Raw genomic sequence first — 19,666 nt, 5'->3', positions numbered from 1 at the left:
CTGCTTTTACACCGTATGTGTTGGGCAGAGCGCCCTGTGTGTGACAAATAAAGAGGTCTAGGTCAGTGGCGCAGGACTGAGAAGCTTGCTCAACGTACGAGCTGGGCTGACCAGATTTTGTTGTCATCATGCACTGGGACTATCTGCCCTACACTGTAACTATGACAGCAGACTGCTCCCCGCACACAAAAATAATTATTAATTGTTATGTTTTTTAATTTCCTGAGTAATTGATCTTAATATGTAATGTATTGATATTATGCAGATAAAGGCACAAATATTCACATGTGAATGATGCACCTCTCAAACATAACAACAACAATTCATCTTTCATTTGTTCATTGTATGGTTTCTTTCTTTTTTCCTTCATCCTTTCTTTCTTCCCTCCTTCCTTTCTTACTTTCTTTCTTTCTTTTTCCTCCTTTGAAATGCTGGACAGGTGTGTCAGAGGATACTAGACTCTGGTCAGCGGTTGGCCAGAGAGGAGCGGTCAGCCAGCCCTCTCATGTTTGAGTGGCACGAGAAGAAGTACATCGGGGCCGCGCACGGCATGGCGGGAATCTTAGCACTGCTCCTGCAGGTATGGATCTGGAGCATGTGCTCTGCAGGTATGGAGCATGTGCTCCACTGGTATGGATCATGTGCTCCGCTGGTATGGAGCATGTGCTCCGCAGGTATGGAGCATGTGCTCCGCAGGTATGGAGCATGTGCTCCGCTGGTATGGAGCATGTGCTCTGCTGGTATGGATCATGTGCTCCGCTGGTATGGAGCATGTGCTCTGCTGCAGACTTGGAAGGAAGCCATACTTTGCCAGAACCCTTTGAAAGAAAAAAGTCTGCGCATGGAAGGAGTGACGCAAAATCATTGATCAGTGAAGAATTCAGCAACTTTGATTTTGAAAACAAAACAAGATGCAGCAATGCAAAAAACCAAAACCAAAACAAAACAAAAACAAAAACCCTTTCATAATAAAACCTTGTAAAAGATTAAAGGGGAATGCAAAACAAAAGCTATCATCAATAGAAATTTGTGAAGGATTACATGTAAGAGAGAAATTTCAGGAAATCGTGATGTTACATGTACGTCACTCATGTGGGCGTGGCAAGGTTACCACCTTTGTCATAAGTAGTTGTTTGCGCAGCTCTCCCCTCTTGCTGTATAGACTCAGTAGTAAACTAGAGCTTCCTTGTGTTCTCAGGAGTGGGGATGATTCCCCTTATCTTCAAGGTTGTTGAGAACGTAACATCTCAGTGCCGATTCACTCACAGTCTTCGAATAATAGAAAATGTTGCCAATATTCCTCATTTCTTCAGTTTGTTACAATTTTCTACATATTGGGTGATTTCAGGATCAGTGCTAGTGTTAGTGCTAGTGCTAGCTCCTATAAGCAACTGCCATAAATCGAGCCCCAACACCGACGGTCAGATCAATGCAATGATACTGATCACATAATATTATTGATCCCAACATGAGATGTTAGCATCAAACCACCATGTAGTCTGCAGGCATTGCGTGACAAGGAGTTTTTGTGTACCGTGTGCTGCCTTTATGGGGCAAAACGACATCTGTGTACGGCCTTCCAGGCGCATGATCTCGTTTCCCAATGGTTGTGTGTTCTCATACAATGACATGCCCACCACAATCGGTGTCAGTGACCGTGAATCCCCTTTGAGTGCCTGTGAGGGAGGGGTCGAATGTGAACATGCCCCTGACAGGAACGCGGTATAGGAAGATGATAGGCATATGGTTTTGACTGTGTGTGAGGATGATGAGAGACACTACGTAAGCGACCATTGCATTTAGTGTAGACTTTACACATACAACGTACAGCTAACACCAGCACTGAACCTCAAATGGCAAAGATGATAATCCCTATGGGTTAGCGTTTGGGTTGTGATCATCAGGATTTTGCGTTCAGTTTGATGTGAGGATTAGGATTAGGGTTAGGGTTATGTTTGTGGGTAAAAGTTACGTTTGGCCGAGCGTGCAGATATTTCATAGGAGCAATTGTCACAGGAGCAAATGTCATGGAACCATTTCATATACATGGTTATTTAATGCCATCTATTCGGTTGATGGTTATGTTTTTTTTTTTCTCCCCACAAGGTCAATTGCCCGGCAATGACCAAGAGTTTGCAGTCGCTGATAAAGCCCGCAGCCGACTACATACTTGCACTCCGCTTTCCCTCAGGAAATTTCCCATCATCGCTAGGCAACCAGACGGACAGGCTGATTCACTGGTGTCACGGGGCCCCTGGAGTCATTCACATGCTGCTACAGGCGTACAAGGTATGGAGGCATGTACCGCCAAAGATACTAGACCCGAGTAAAGGCATCACAATGTTTCCAGTTTTAATCCGTTCCTTTCGCAATTCTGTGAGAACATTGAAGGCCCCCAAACAAGATTCTTTTTGCCTATCAACAAAGAAAAGATGAGTTGCTAACCTGCCAGCTGTGCGAAAGCAGTCGTCCTGTATATGTTACCCCTTTTTTTTTTACCCTCGACTCCATGTGCCATTTTATTGTGGGAAATATTGGACATGAAATATGAGTAAAGTGTTTGCTGACTGGTTCGCAAATTCCTTTGTTTGACACTCTAAGGGCACCCGTATGGGTCATCACAAGTCAGAATGACTTGTAGTGAGCTCGGTTTTGATTGCTACATTTGACCTCATATGAGTGTTTATATAGCAAACACGCGCACTTCTACTTTGGAAAATGTATATTAAGCAAAAATACTCAGTTTTCATACAGAAAAAAAAAAGTTGAAAGAAGAAACTCTTATGTTTGATTATAGTCATTTCTTTCTGGTCAGCATAACACGAAGAAACGTAAATTTAGTCTACATGTATTATGGGAAGGCAGTCTTGTCTGCATTTGGGTTGATAGTGACAACATTATTCTTAAATCTTGTGCACGTAGGAATATGTTTCATGTATAGAACCCGTGAGCAGCAATGAAGCAAAACCGCGAAAGAACAAAGACTGTCCACTGTCTGAGCGAGGTTGAAGCCACATATGCCTCTTGTGGATATACAGCAAAACAAATTTTCGCATGTAAGCCCTGCTGTGCTTTGTTCCCCGCCTTGCACAGCAACTGGAGTTGCGTCTTCACCCATTGGTAAAGGTGTCTGGAAATTTTCATCAAGGAATGTACAGATCTACAACTACATAGGTCAAATTTGGATCATTACTGAATGCTGATGGAAATAAAAAGGCTCGGCAAGCTAAGTTGAGTGCTTGATGATGGCAGAAAGAATTAGGGGACACCTGTTCAAAAGTATGGTAAATGTCACTATGTAGTCATACAAAATGCTGGTATCGATATATCTATAGGGCATCAAAAAGTACCATTTGTGATGCTTGCACAATGTGACCCCCTGTATATGCATCAACATTAATTTCTCCTGTTTTCCCCTCTCCCTCTGTCTCAACCTTATTAATGGTATACAAATAGTGCACAGTCATGAGTGCGATACTACAAGATTTCGCACGAGATAAAAGATAGAGCCGCTCTATTCAACTCGGCTTTGCCTCATTGAACACGTTGTGCCTCATCTTTCACTGAGTGTGAAATCTTCTCCCACTGCACGAGTAAAGACCTTACACTATTTGTTATATATAAGACGTCAGACATCAACAGATGTGGTCCACATAGATTCTTGAATTTAGCACGTAAATGGCAGTCATTTTCCGTATAAGGCGAATGAGCGGCTGCACAGTCACAGCCAGCCATAAATGTGTGTATGTAGGTACGCGAAACCGATCGGTTTCGATTAAGTACGCGCTTGTAAGCGCACTTATAATTGTTTAGTGCGTGCGGCAAATGTTTGTTTATTGTGACGTCAAAGCCGTGCGATGGAACAAAAATTTTCAGTCAATTGTGAGTTTAACATGGGAGTCAATGGAAGTGGGTGACGTCAGCCATGCGCTATCCATTTTTGCTCAAGCAAAATTGCATGGCTTACAGCCACAGCGTGCGATGGAACTTATAACTGAATGTCACTCACATGATTGGCAATCGATCAACCGGATAGCTACATTCTTTTTGAGGTGTTGTATAAAGTCACAAATCTTTCCTGTCCCTCCCTGCATTTGATCGCATCCTCCCCTATGCTGATAATGGTTTCCTCTACTTGCCATCATGATAATAAAAACAAAATAAAACAAAACAATACATTTCAAAGCAGAACAAAATGAAATAAAAACAGACAATCCTTTCTCATGTTTGCTGGATTTTGTATTATACGGCTTGATCTAGTCATATGTCTTCCCATTTTTCTCTCCAGTGGTGTGCCGTCTTCTTTGTGTTCTCATCTTCTCTACCATTTGCTTTCTTTTTCATTTTTTAAACTGTAAGGATTCACTTCCATGGCAGTGTAATTCTGTTGTGCAATGAATCTCCTCTTTTTTCTTTTTTTTTTTCATCATACCAGAAAGGTCAGTTTATACAAATGACGCACAGGTCTGAGTGCGTCAGTCGGAATTGTGTGCATAAGGTAACTATGGAATGCCTAAATTCCATAGTTACCGCATGCACACTATATTCCGACTGACGCACGAAAAGACATGTGCGTCATCTGATTTATAGAATGGGTAATTTTCTTGTCAAAAACCCATTTTTCTATCGTGTTACCCGATGACAAAATTACTGGATGCATTTCCTTTTGGCTTGCCGTAAACGAGCATGCATCAGTTTTTACTGGACGCACGGCCAGCCATGCATCAGTATTTACTGGACGCATGGCCAACCTGTGTGCGCGAACGCTTGCTTAGTGCGCAAACCTTTGTTACAAGTACGCGTACTCTTGCTACAAGTGCGCGATAACATGTTTACCACTATGCGGCCAGTAAAAATCAACACATAGCCCTCGACCAATCAGATCGCAGGATTCTCGCTACCCATTCTATAATTTGGACTTTAACATGGAGCAGAGTGAAAGTCTTGTCAGAAATAACCCTCTAGCTAGATGTCTGCGAGGGTCAAAAGTATTATGAGATTAATTCTTTACGGATACAAACTGTCAAAACCATGATTGATTACATGTTTACCTCCTTCACAAATAGAGAGCATCAACTAGAAAATGCTTTTTTACAAAAAAGAAAGATTTTTAGAGTCCAGGCCTCTTGTTACAGATTCTGCTGCTGAGTTGAGGTTTTTGTGTGATGGAGCAATGATTTTTATACCCCCGCCAAACGAAGTTTGAAGGGGGTACATAGGAATCAGCGGACGGTCGGGCGGTCGGGCGGTCGGTCGGTCGAGCGGTCGGTCGGGCGGTCGGTCCGTTGCAAATCTTGCGTCGCGAACTACTTCCTCAGTTTTCAACCGATTCCCATAAAACTTGGCACAGATGTGTGCCTTGGGTTGTAGATGTGCAAGACGTATTTTTTGACAGTACTCAAAAGTACGTTGCCATGGTAAAGGCATATTATGGGCAAAAATGGGTACAAATCTTGCGTCGCGAACTCCTCCCACAGTTTTTGATCAATTTTTATGAAATTAGGTACAGATGTTCATCTTAATATGTTAATGCGCAAGACACATATTTCCGCAGTGGCAAAAAGTGCGTTGCCATGGTAACGGCATGTTATTGGTAAAATATAGGGCAAAATGCTTCATGGCAAAACTGCTTCATCAGTGTTCTTCCAATTCTCATGGAATTCATATTGAATGTTTGTCTTAGGATATAGGTCAGCATGACACATTTCTTGACAGTGACAAAAAGTATGTTGCCATGGTAACAGCTCACATATTATGAGCCAAAATGATGGAAAATTTTGTGTTGCAAACTACTTCCTCAGTTTTTGCCCAATTTCCATGAAACTTGGTACAGATGTGTGCCTTTGGTTGTAGATGTGCAAGACGCATTTTTTGACAGTACCCGAAAGTACGTTGCCATGGTAACGGCATATTAATGGCAGAAGATCAAGGAAAGATCTTGCGGATTTAACTACTTCCTCAGTTTTTTGACCAAAGCTTATGAAATGTGGCACACACCTTGATCTTGGTGGGAAGATGTGGAAGACATATTTTTCGGACGTGTCGGAAGCTGCGTTGCCATGGTAACGGCATATAAATGGCAGAAGATCAAGGAAAGATCTTGCGGATTGAACTACTTCCTCTGTATTCGACTGAAGCTCATGAAATGTGGCACACACATTGGTTTTGGTGGGAAGATGTGCAAGACATATTTTTTGGACATGTCGGAAGCTGCGTTACCATGGTAACGGCATATTAATGGTAGAAGATCAAGCAAAGATCTTGTGGATTGAACTACTTCCTCAGTTTTTGACAAAAGCTTATGAAATGTGGCACACACAATAGTCTTGGTGGGAAGATGTGCAAGACATATTTTTCGGACGTGTCAGAAGCTGCGTTGCCATGGTAACGGCATTTAAATGGCAGAAGATCAAGGAAAGATCATTCCTTGGGTAAGACTGTCGTCACGGGGCGGGGGTATTAATCACCTTAAGTGATATTTCTAGTTTTTTTAAAAGGGCCAACGGGATGCAATCCAATTTGCCCACTTGCCCTAATTGTCCAGGAAACTTATACCCCTTTCATGCTTGGGATTAGCTTAGCCAACTATTTTTTGTATAGTTCCCTAGTCCACAAAATGAGCCCTCTGCGGTGACAAAGTTGCTGCCTTTGCAAAGACTTAGGTGCAGGACCACCCCAGGTCAACTTGCTACTACTTTCGTTGTTAAAGAGTATTTGAATTTTGAAAACAAAATGACACACAGGCATATGGTCTTGAAATGAGACTATTCCCAGTGCTGCAGTAGATAAATTATTGAAACGTTTTGCACCGCTGATACCATTAGAATTACACTGCTATAAGGCTGCGTTCACATAGAAGTATTCGGTATTCGCTATTCGCTATTCGCTATTCGCTATTCGGACACTGAGTACACCATCACCCGTACCGTCAACTCACCATCCCATGCAGTGAGGATTTCTTCCTCCTACATCCCAGCAAATCTTATTTAACAATTTCTAAACTGCATCAGAATGTTAGTCTACATGCTTATTTTTGCTAAAGGGCAAATCCAGACCAAAATTGTCATTATTTCATAAACGAGAGACGGTATACGCTGCAAGAAAATCGAACAAGCTCGATTCCCACTTTGCTATACTATTCGCAGCTATTCGGTACTTTCGAATAGTGCCCTCTTATGTGAACCGGTGTGAGGAAATCCTATCATTCGATTCAAGGTATTCGTGTGCCCTCGAAAATGAGCCCCGAATACCCGAATAGTATACTTCTATGTGAATGCAGCCTCATGCAAGAATGGAGCTAATGGTAGCTCCATGATACCAGCGTGGTTCTGAGCTGCAGTCAGAGGTGCATGCGTTATACATCTCACTGTGTATGTGTCATATCACATTATGGTTACGAATGTGTGGGACTTGCTGGCCCATCCGCAAGAAATTGAGAAATTCAGATGAAGTCAACTTTGGTTTTTACTCAATTTTTTTTCATCAAAATATAGATAGCTAAAATGCATTTTTTTCTTGAAGTAAAAGTACCTATGCTTTATTATTTGTCAAAATTCAAATCCAAGTTTTAGATTTCATAGAAATATTCGTCTTGTGAGTTTCAGATAATTTCACAGAATTATTCATCTTGTGAGTTTAAGATTTCATAGAAATATTCGTCTTGTTAGTTTTAGATTTCATAGAAATATTCGTCTCGTGAGTTTTAGATTTCATAGAAATATTCGTCCTGTGAGTTTTAGATTTCATAGAAATATTCGTCTCGTGAGTTTTAGATTTCACAGAAATATTCGTCTCGTGAGTTTTAGATTTCATAGAAATATTCATCTCGTGAGTTTTAGATTTCATAGAAATATTCGTCTTGTGAGTTTCATATAATTTCATAGAAATATTTTTCTTGTGAGTTTTAGATTTCATAGAAATATTTGTCTTGTGAGTTTTAGATTTCATAGAAATATTCGTATTGTGAGTTTTAGATTTCATAAAAATATTCATCTTATGAGTTTTGGACGTGGAAAGCTGTTTAGTCTTTTTTTTTTTTTGCTGACCAATAGCATGATGTTTGAATTTTATGCAAAGAAATTGCGGCACTTAATGGATTTCTGCCCTGTAATTGGTGCGCTCCGCCGTGCCTAATTAAAATACTGTGGATGATTTGCGCACTCTCATGAAGTCATGCTGTGTGTTACTGCCCATTTGGCAAACTTTCTATTCTAGTTGCTGTGCTTCCCGGGGCCCAGGATGGTGAGAGTGAAGCCTCACAAGCTACTGTATCCCTCAGTCCCTCCCATTTCTGATGCAGTTGGTTAATTGTTCAGGGAGAGTCCAGGCAGCCATAGATTCACATTGCCCTGGTAGCCAATGACTCCAGGAATAGACAAAATGCGGGGAGTATATGAAGACAAATAATTTTCGAGGAAAATGTGTGGCACCAGCCACAAGGCTTCCACAATACAAAAATAGAGGCAAAAAACAAAACCATCTTGATCATAATTGTCTCATTGTTTGTGTCAGTCCGTATTTCTGTCAATCCTCGTTTCTGGCCACCTCAAAATATCTTGATGACTTGCAATAGAGTTGAAGAATTGTTCACATTGTTAAAGATAATAAAAAGTTTTGGTACCTCAAAAGTGTCCTTGAATTTCCTTGTCTTAGTTTGTGTTTCAGGTTAAAGTACCTTTCATATAACTAACACTGTGAGACTTACTCGCCCCAAAGTGCTCTCATGTCTTAGTAATCATGCAATTAACTGCGATCAGCAGCCCCATACGCATAGCGACCAGCAGTCCCATACGCATAGCGTAATCGGGCTTCGCATTGTAGCATTCAGGATCAAGACAGATTTAGTATCGCAGGGTAAATGTCAACTTAAAATCCCATAAATTCTTCAATTTGAAGACTTACCAATTAAGTTGACGTATTGAAAACAGGCTTCGGGCAACGTTTGGTTCTGCCTATAGTCCCTTTCTGTTCGAATTGATGACTGAATGTGACTCGGTCGACAGGACCTTAGGAGAGCTACATACAGTACAATGAATACTAGTATACAGCCAGTGCATGCGAACACATCACATGCACACAAATTTCAAATCCATAAACGGATAAGATGTTTGTGTGCGCATGCGCTGGCCATGGTATCCAGTGTATAGCTCTCCCAAGGTCCTCTCGACCGAGTCACATTCAGTCATCAATTCGAACAGAAAGGGACTATTGGCAGAACCAAACGTTGTTCGAAGCCCGTTTTCAATACTTCAACTTAATTGGTAAGTCTTCAAATCGAAGAAATTTTTGGATTTTAAGTTGACATTTACCCGCGATACTAATTCTGTCATGATCCTGAATGCTACAATGCGAAGCCCCATTACGCTATGCGTATGGGGCTGCTGGTCGCAGTTAGCTATGCGTACAATGGGGTGCACGCTGCTGGTCGCAGTCAGAGGTTTCGTACAATATTTATCGACGCTGTACAGCGTCGGCTCTGGTACGAAACCATTATTGCATGATTACTAAGACATGAGAGCACTTTGGGGCGAGTAATTCTCACAGACAACGTACTTTAACCTGAAACACAAACCAAGACAAGGAAATTCAGGGAAGCTTTTGAGGTACCAAAACTTTTTATTATCTTTAAACTCAAATGCAACTCCCCATTTGACAAACTTTATCAGTCATTGCTCTTGTCAGTGAAGGGCCCATGTTGGTTAAATTCATTTAAGGCTATCTAGTCTGGAGGAATTTTGCCACGAAAAATCCCTTGCTTGTCATCAAAATTGGCACCTCTGAAATCCACAGCATGTCCTATCCTATTCCTATCTTTCAGAAAGATCAGGCAGAAGTGGTCGAATTCATTCAGTGTCAAAACTAAGAATTGGAAATGATTGCTACCAAAATGTTGCCAATTTGAGAGGAAACAACTATGCGAATCTTCTGTCTGATGTTTCCAATTAAAGATTCAATGATTAAATTTAGCAATCAAAAGGTTTTTTGATAGTGTGCAAGTGAAACGAACAACATATGAACCGCAAAGAAATCAAGAGAGGGTTTTTATTTTTCCTCTGCCCTATGAAATTGTAACAATGAATGATTATGTACAGATATACCTTGCCTTGTGGCTTATACTATGGACTGAAATGACTCCAAAATAGTGATATTTTTAATGATAGTATCATAGGTAGCACTGAGGCCTATAAAATCAACCAGAAACCAGATATTAGGCTGAGTACATTTGTTTTGTCGTTTGGATTAAAAATTTAAACAAAAGAGGGGAAGAACAGGCAAGTTTAACCTATTGAGGATGATTCCTGAGTATACTCGCGCAAGTGTCTGTGGGAAATTCATGTTGTAGCAAAATCAGCCCATCCTCAACAGGTTGAGTCATACTTATGATGTGATGATATGATAATAAACAAGTAGAGAATCTGCAGATTATACAGAGTGGCCCAGAAAGAACGGAACATCTAAGATCTTTAATTTCAGCAATATTGTTGCAAATGTGTCATTATTTTGCATACCATTGGAGAGGCCATTCTTTTTCCAATAGAATAACACCAAGTTCTTTAATTCTTATTAATGCGTTATGATTTTAGAACCATTTTTGTCCACCCTTGCAATTTTCAAAATGTGATCATTTTGCACTCTCAGAGATACCGAAAACAGCAAGAATAGAACCAGTAGCATTCACAATGATAGTAACAATGAAATTCACATTATTCACAATGATAACGGACAATGACAATCACAACGTCCGCCCCACATTCCACACATTGTGCATTACTGGTTCTATGGCAAGCCGAATTCTCGCTGGTTTCGGTATCTCTGAGAGTGCAAAGTCATCACATTTTGAAAATTGCAAGGGTTGACAAAAATGATCCTAAAATCATATAATGCATTAACCAAAATTAAAGAACTTGGTGTCATTCTATTGAAAAAAAAAAATGGCCTTTCCAATAGTGTGCAAAATAATGACATATTTACAACAATATTGCTGAAATCAAAGATCTTAGGTGTTCCGTTCTTTTTGGGCCATCCTGTATTGTGTATGTATTTCAGTCAACAAACATTAATTGATGCTCCCTTCTGGATTCTATCACAGTGTTTTTCGGTGAGGAGAATATAGCCTTGCAAAATTATTGAAGTATACACACATGATTGCAATGCCCTGCAACTCAAATTTAGAAACCAATTCATGAAAATTTAGAATGTATTGCAAAGCAGCAGTATGTAGATGAGTAGCATGCATTGCCATTTGTAGTTGCTGCATGAGAATTATCTCTTTGTGCGCCACGATGTAAACCCCTGCGTGCTACATTATTCTGACATTGCAAGTAGTCTTGCTTTGGGAAAACATTCTATTTTTTAGATATAAGTAACTTTATAAATGTTGGTTGTCCTGGACACTGAATGAGCAAAGTTGTAGAGAAAATGTGTTAATCCAATCTTAGCTTCGAAGTAAACTGTATGACGAATATATGATTGCTTTTCTTTCAAATGACCAATAACTGCATTATTGTAGAGGTATGACTTTTGCACACAAAACACTGACAAGAAACTTAGAATTTAGTCGCAAATCCAGTAGGGAACACAATTTGATAGTCAATCACCACTAAAATGCAAGCTATATCAGGGGCGGATCCAGGAATTCTGTAAAGGGGGGGCGTGACTGATATTTCTGGTGCCACTTCCGGGTTTCATTTCATCGTTTTTCTTTTTATTTCTTTTGTTTTTTACGAAAAATAAAGGGGGGGGGGCGTGCGCCGGTTGCGCCCCCCTCTGGATCCGCCACTGTATATGTGACAGGAATGCAATCGCGTGGAAGCTTTCATTGTACGATGTACTGTAGCGTTTTGCGATTTATCAGTCGGTTTGGGCGGCTTTGAGCGTTTGAGCAGAATATCCGAACTTGACACGATGTCGACTTTGAGTCAGGCTTGCGAATGTGGCACATAAAGAGTTAAGTGGAGTTTTTCATTTCTCTCACAGGTCTTCGGTGAGGAGCAGTACTTGAATGCCGCCCTCTGTTGTGGGGACGTGATATGGCAGAGGGGGCTGTTGCGCAAGGGCTATGGTCTGTGCCACGGGACGGCTGGCAATGGATATGCCTTTGTCGTCCTCTATCAGGCCACCAAGGACCCCAAGCAGCTGTATCGTGCCTGCAAGGTAAGGTATTCAACTGATGAAGGACTGCTCTCTCTAGGAACCAGGGGGGGGGGGGGCGTTTCATGAAGAATTCAAGTCTAACTTAAAGGCATAATTTACCATTTGCACGTAAAACACAAACCCAGCATTAGTGCTTTAAAATAGTTCTAAAATATGAGTTAGGGATTGAAACAACCACTGTAAAAATTTGAGTCAGTAAAATCAATGTTAAGTATTGTTAATAAACAAAATTAGAACAATACTTAGAATGAAAATGTTTCCAGACTAAATCGTCTACAGTTACGGTTTATTGAGAAAAATACTGATATCTCCTTAGATTTAAGGCTTTATTGCGAAAATCTTTGGTAGGATGTTTTTTGGTACAACAAACTTAGGCATATGCATCAAATGTGATGTCTTGAACATTTTTAATATCACCGCTCCCAAAGTTAAACAGGACCTTTAATATTTAAGATTGACTAAAGATTATGGTATGCCACTAGTTTCCCTGTTCAATTTTATTAGTGAAATCACCACCCACTTCAAATTATCGTTAGTGTTTACAGAATAATTATTTTATTATTTATTTTATCTTGTATTATTAAAAACTACATGAAAAGAAGTTTCCAAAATCTTCATTTTTATCAGAAAGTTGAGCAACAGTGAAGACACACTCGGCATGCCATAATTTTTATCAATCTTAAATCTTAAAGGACAAGTTCACCTTCATAAACATAAGGATTGAGAGAATGTAGCAATTTTAGTAGAACACATCATTGAAAGTTTGAGGAAAATCAGACAATCCGTTCAAAAGTTATGAATTTTTGAAGTTTTTGTGCAGTACCCGCTGGATGAGAAGACTACTGCAGTGTATGAATAACTTAGATGTCACATGCGTACAACAATATAAGGAAAATATAAAGAGAATTTCACAAAATTCCATCTTTTGAAAAAAGTACACATTCCCCTGACTCGTTACCGACAAGTGTTACGGGTAATATTATTCCCCCTGCCTTGAGAAAGAGGCAAGTCAAGTGCACTTTTATTATGCCAAAAAAGTGAAAATATGTTGAATTTTCTTTTACATTTTCTTTATACTGTTGTACGCATATGACTCACAAGCTGTAGTAGTCTCCTCATCCAGCGGTTCCAACACAAAAATTTAAAAAATTCATAACTTTTGCATCGATTGTGCAATTTTCCTCAAACTTTCACTGATGTGTTCTACTAATATTGTTGCATTTTCTCAATCCTTATGTTTATGAAGGTGAACTTGTCCTTTAAGTTAGCCTTAAATTCTTTGTGAAACATTCCCCTGGCATGATATTTTGTAGATTTAAATCTGATATCAGATTTTTTTTTTTCTCTCTCTCAAGTCTATACACACTTTGATTTTTCCATGTATCAAAATCACCTGAAAATGTTAATTTCCAATCTTTTTCAACAAACCTCAATATCATCCCTGAGGGCACATACAGAGTGTAACAACCAAGCTGCACTCTGTGTATTACATAAACAGTACAAAAACAGGATGTAAGATTGCAGAGCAATCACATTGAAGGGATTATTAGATTAAGCTGAAATTTTGCACACACTATTAAACCATTGAAGACTAGTCCTAGGTTTCTTCTTCTTCTTTTGTTACTGTTATGCTGGTTTTGCTAATGTTATTGTGTTTTCTAGTATGAGGCACCATATAAATGCAATTATTATTATCATTATTGTTATTATTATTCTTATTCTTATTTAACAACAGTAGATAAAAGGAGGATTCCCTGCTCCCCCACCACACACTTCTTTTTTTCTTTTTTTTTTACTATGGTCCATTTTTTATGCCTCCGCCACGAAGTGGTGCCGGACGCATTATGTTTTCGGGTTGTCCGTCCGTCCGTCATTCCGTCCGTCCGTCCGTCCTTCTGTCCGTCCGTAATGAATTTTGTGGACAAGGTAACTATCAAAACCTGTTGAGGTATCCTAATGAAACTTGGCATGTATGTGTATTAGGGGGTGAAGTTGTGCCTATCAACTTTTGGGTGCACATGCTCAAGGTCAAAGGTCAAAAGGTCAAGGTCAAATAATAAAATGTCACTATTTCCACCATATCTATTGAATGCCTGAAGAGATTTTCTTGAAACTTAGTGTATACATGTGTTACCCAATTAAGATTCTCTGGTGAAAGTTTGGGTCATGAGGTCAGAGGTCAAAGGTCAAAAGGTCAGGGTCAAATACATAAAATTTCACTATTTCCACCATATCTATTGAATGCCTGAAGATATTTTCTTGAAACTTAGTGTATACATGTATTACCCAATTAAGATTCTCTGGTGAAAGTTTGGGTCATGAGGTCAAAGGTCAAAAGGTCAAGTAAAAATGTTAAAACTTCTTTTTTTTTTCCCGTACCTTGGAAAATTGTTCAAGGTATCTTCATGGAACATAGTATATACATGTACTGACTGGAAGTGATTATCTAGAGAATGTAGGGTTCATGGGGTCAAAGGTCAAGTGCAACACTTCAAAATTTTACTATTTCCCTCATATTTATGCAATTCCAGCAGGGTTATTTTTTTACACTTGGTGTATGCATGTGTAACCTAATAGAAATTCTCTGGAAAGTTTTTTTTTCTTCTTTTTTTTTTGCCTCAAAGGTCAAAAGGTCAAAGATCAAGTGAAAGTGCTGAACTAACTTTTTCCTCCATATCTCGGAAGTAGCTCAAGTTATCTTGAAACTTAGTACATATAATGCATGTTCTACCTGAAAGTGATTATTTTATGAATTTTAGGGTCAAAGGCCAGATGAAAATGGTAACAATTTACTATTCAATTCAGAAATTGCACTTTTTCTCCATACCGGTACCTTGAAAATTACTCAATGCATAAATGTATGAATGGGTCAAAGTCTAGTTAAGGTCCTTAAATCCCCAAATACATGCTCTCCTATTCATCCAATTAAACCTAGGTCAAGGAAGGTGAACATTCAACACATTTGTGACAAACTTGTCATTTCAGTATTTTGCCAATTTTGTGAAAATGTAATCACACATTGTCCACATACTATCTAGACCTATTGGGAAAATCATGCATTATGGCGGAGGCATACCAGTCGCCAAAGCGACATTTCTAGTCTCCTGCTGATGTACAACAAAATGCCTCATGCAGTGACAGTTCGGGTCTCGTACTTAACCCCTATGAAGCCACGCAGTTAGGAATTAGACCAGTGAGAATCCATTGATTTGAAAGAAGCCTCAAGATGTATGAGATGGGTATTCATATTACAGATGAGGACCGTGTAATTACGGAGTGGCCTAAGGCTTGTGGTGCGTACTATGTACGTAGGTGTGATTACTACCGGTATTTGCACGCAACGTAGAACTACAACTCTTCCGGAACTGGCCAGGCGTAGCTCTTTACCTCTCAGATACTGTAAATTCCCTTTGAAAGGGTTGATAAATGGGTATGTGGCAAAACGAAGAAAAAAAAAAAAACAAACATAAAGGAAACAACATGTTTTTGTATTCAATAGGTTCAAAGTTGAATTTAATTACCTCCGTGATACTATAATATGTGTGCCTGGCTGATCTTTCTCACTCACACAAGATCTGAGTTCGCCAACATTGTCAAGAAATTTTGGCTGAACTGTCTGCATGTTTTTCTGCAGCGGAGTACCTTCTGTTTTGTTTTGTTAGATTTTTAGATTTTTCCATTTTGTTGTGGTTGATGTGAATTGGTCTTGAAATAAGAGATGACCAGGAATTGATACAAATCTCTGCTCTGCAGCAGCTGTACTTATGAGCCATATCTTTCATAATTATGATATAGTGCATCGGATTGTCAAAACATGCACTTAGGAGCAAAATGGCTTGTGTGTGCAGTTTTAAGGATCACATTATTTTGATAGGGAATAGTAGAGTCAACATTATATTGCTTTTCTAACAAAGAAACCTTATCATTTGCATCATTTCTTATTCATGTGGGTTTTTTTTTGTGTCTAACCATGCATTTGTCTTGTACTAGTCAATCATAGTAAAGTACATGACATGTGATTGAATTCTCAATGCAGAAGTTATTTGTATCGTGAGTTTGTTGTTTACATGAGAGATCAACTGTTAGATAAGATGCCATTGGCAGCTGTCTGCTGTATTGGTTATTTCCATCACTTTTATCATCATCTTCATATCAATATCACAATTTGTTTTCAAGTAGCGTTGATCTTATCTTTGCCGAAGGTTTCGTAGCCATTGTCTTGTATCTTGAGTAGGCACCTTCCGTTGCAATTTTACTGATCTGTTTACGTCGTAAAGACATTGAGCTGATATTTTCCCTTTACTGGATTAGGGGAAAAAAAAGCAAACAAAAAAACTAAGCTAAAAGAATGAAAGAAAGAGAAACAAACACTTATTTTGAAGAATCTTGAAACCTTGACAGGAGCTCAAATCTTACATTCCCAGAATACACATGTTGGTGGGTTGGGGATGTAGGGGAGGTCAAAACTTTTTTACAAGTTGGGTGCTATTCATGAATTTAACAATGCGCTAAAATATGACCTCTGATCCCGACATGAATGTGACTTTCATGCATCTTTCTCTGTTCTGTACTGTGCTCCACAATCGTGAATTTATTTTAGCCACTCATGAAATTGTCAGGAAGTACTGATTTGCAAAAAAATAAATTGTATTCCACCTTACTCAGATCCAGAAATGGTAATTGTCCCACATTGTAATACAAGTACAGTGGCGGATCCAGAGGGGGGTGCAAGAGGCGCCCGCCCCCCTTTATTTGTCGTTAAAAACAAAAGAAATAACAAGAAAAAATGAAATGAAACCCGGAAGTGGCACCAGAAATATTAGTTGCGCCTCCCCTTCACGGAATTCCTGGATCCGCCCCTGCAAGTAGCTGTTCCATGTCTGAACCTGCTCGAAGGAATAATGAGTATTTAAACAAGCAAGCAAACAAACAAACAAGCATGACTTGTTTATGGCATGGCATGTACATGTAACAGTTTTCTCTTATGTAACTCAAATCTTGTCCTCCATTGTGAGGGATTTTGAATACTGTCTTGAAATGTACTTTGAGAATGGGATGATGTAAATGACCTGTATTTGTTCCGCTTTGCTTCCTAAAATAAAAGTGTCGAGACTCATTGCTCTTGAGCAATGGTAGTCTTAATCGGTCAACAGGCAGTTGCATAAGAAAAAAACAGTCCTTGTCAAGATACAGTCATCCACTCTTTTTCTCTAGTTTAAATTGTGGTTGAGTAACAAGACCATGTAAGTTGTATAAGAGGTAGAAAAAAAGTAAAAGAAACCCCAGAAAATAGAGATATGAATCCTACCAAAATATTCATGTCAATATTCTTTGTTAGATCATTGTGGGCTTTGATTCAGAATACACATTTGCACTGCCAGCCAAATTAAGTGAAAAACGGGAAGAATTGTATCATTGGCAGTTAGTTTGCCACACTCCAATTTTAATCGCGCATTCATTTATGTATTGGAATGAATTTGTTGATACGCCGCGATTGATAACATATTACAGTTAACATATGATTATATCTATACATGTATTTATATGTAAATCTCTTTTCTTTCTTTCTTCTTTCTTTTTTGTAGTCAAAACTATTCCATGCTGAATTTTTAAATTTTCAATATTTACTAGAAGCATTAACTTCCTCACATGCAGCATACAACATCAACAAACCATAATAAGAAAAAAAACAGAAAAAATATGGAGAGAAAATGACACACTGGAGAAGATTAGGGGATGAATGGCGTGGGAAAGAAAGTAAAGTCATTGTGAAAAAGGCTGAATTCTTCCCCTTGAACAGAGACTACTCCAAAACAAAGCTATCCCTGCTGTTGTATTTGATGAAATTGTTTTGGATGTGACTGAGTGTTTGAAGGTACACTGTATTACTATTGCTTACCATTGGGAGCAGTGATTTAAAAAATGATTGAGTTACCTGTATCACATGTGATGTACACATGTGTGTACACATCTTTAGGTCAGTTGTATCACAAAACATACCATAGGAAACATTGCAGTGAAGCATAAGCATAGATATATCACTCTTTTTTTCTTGATGAACCATAGTTGTAGACAGTTTATTGTAGATATTGTTCACATTTTGTATGTTTAACAGTACTAAACAGTGATTATACTGATTAACTTTTTATATTGGTTATTTCTATCTCTAACTTACATTTTAGAACTATTTTGAAGCACTAAAAAGCTGGTTTTTGTTTCATCTGCAAAATGGTAAATAATGCCTCAAATCAACTTTTCCTTTCTCTGATATTAGTTTGCTGAGTGGTGCATGGATTATGGAAAACATGGCTGCAGGGTAGCTGACAGGCCCTACTCACTAATGGAAGGTGAGCTGGCCTTACGGCTTTGACATGGCTGAACTGTACAGTATGGCAAAAAAAAAATTTTGCATTGAAAGCTATCAATATGATTAATCTGTCTAAATGCTACTCAAGGGTTTTAAAATATAACATCTTAGCCATATTTTGCAGAAAAATCCTTTCAATTTGGTTGTTAAGTGGTTATGGGGAAATGAGGATTGTTGTAAAGCATGTCATGGGTCTAATTCATCCAAATGTAGCACTTGGATGCTCTTCGAACTGCATAATGTGTGAACACAAATTTATTGGACAGAACTTGGAGGGAAGAGATTCCTGACATGCTCTACAAAATTCCTCCTTTCTCTATGACCACTGAAGCAAACTGGATGGGGTTTTCTGTAAGATGTGAATAATAAGTTATAGTTTCTTACCCTGAAACTGTATTTTGATTGATACACTATTTTTAAAGTATCATTACATAAGGTTCCCGTTGTTAATTTTTGGGGGGGACATACGGTATGTATCTAAAATACTCATCCTCCAGCAGGTAAAGGTCATCCAATTTTTAATTTTTCTGTGTGTGTGTGTGCATGTGAGTGAGTGTCTGTGTGCTGCATTTTTGTATCAGATTTGATAGTCTTGTCTACTCCGAGATCAGAAGAAAGATTTTTATAACGCCAACATGGAGTGTCGCCAGAGGCATGATGGTTTCAGGTTGTCCGTCTGTCCGTCCGTCCGTATGTCCGTATGTCCTTTCGTCCATAATCAATTTTGTGGATGACATAACTTAAGAACTGTTTGAGGCATCCAAATGAAACTTGTTATTTTATGTATTTATGAGTGGATGGAGCTGGACCCATCAGCTTGTGGGTTCACAGCACTCAAGGTGAAAGGTCGTAAGGTCAGGGTCAAATTATAAAATTTCACTATTTACCTCATATCTCTGCAATGCCTGGAAGTATTATCATGTTAAATGTTGTGTATACCAGATAAACATTTTCTAGGAAAAGTTTTAGGCCAATGGGGACAAAGGTGAATTTAAAATCATTACCAGATGATGATTATTTTTGCCAATCATGTGAAAGAAGAAAAATGGGAAATGCATGAGAAAGAAAATGCATTTAATACAGGGAAAAGAAGATAGTATTGTTCATATTTTGTAACACAATGTAGAAGAAAATGGGATTATAAAA

The 19,666-nt window shown here is 38.8% G+C and overlaps 1 protein-coding gene across 1 annotated transcript in view; it reads left to right on the top strand.

The window, feature by feature from the left end:
• The window catches only part of LOC139725244 (lanC-like protein 2), a 28,267-nt gene that overhangs the window by 7,412 nt on the left and 1,189 nt on the right, over positions 1–19,666 (top strand). The window contains exons 6-9 of the mRNA XM_071636338.1: positions 440–580; positions 2,107–2,289; positions 11,977–12,153; positions 18,428–18,500. Coding sequence (XP_071492439.1) covers positions 440–580; positions 2,107–2,289; positions 11,977–12,153; positions 18,428–18,500 — 574 coding nt within the window. The remainder of the gene's footprint in view (positions 1–439; positions 581–2,106; positions 2,290–11,976; positions 12,154–18,427; positions 18,501–19,666) is intronic.

Source organism: Diadema antillarum, unplaced genomic scaffold (assembly GCF_040938485.1).
Source record: "Diadema antillarum isolate AM-2024a unplaced genomic scaffold, OU_Dant_1.0 seq00000029_RagTag, whole genome shotgun sequence".
NCBI lineage: Eukaryota > Metazoa > Echinodermata > Echinoidea > Diadematoida > Diadematidae > Diadema > Diadema antillarum.
The sequence above is the reverse complement of the archived record's forward strand: the minus strand, read 5'-3'. Positions and strand labels throughout refer to the sequence as shown.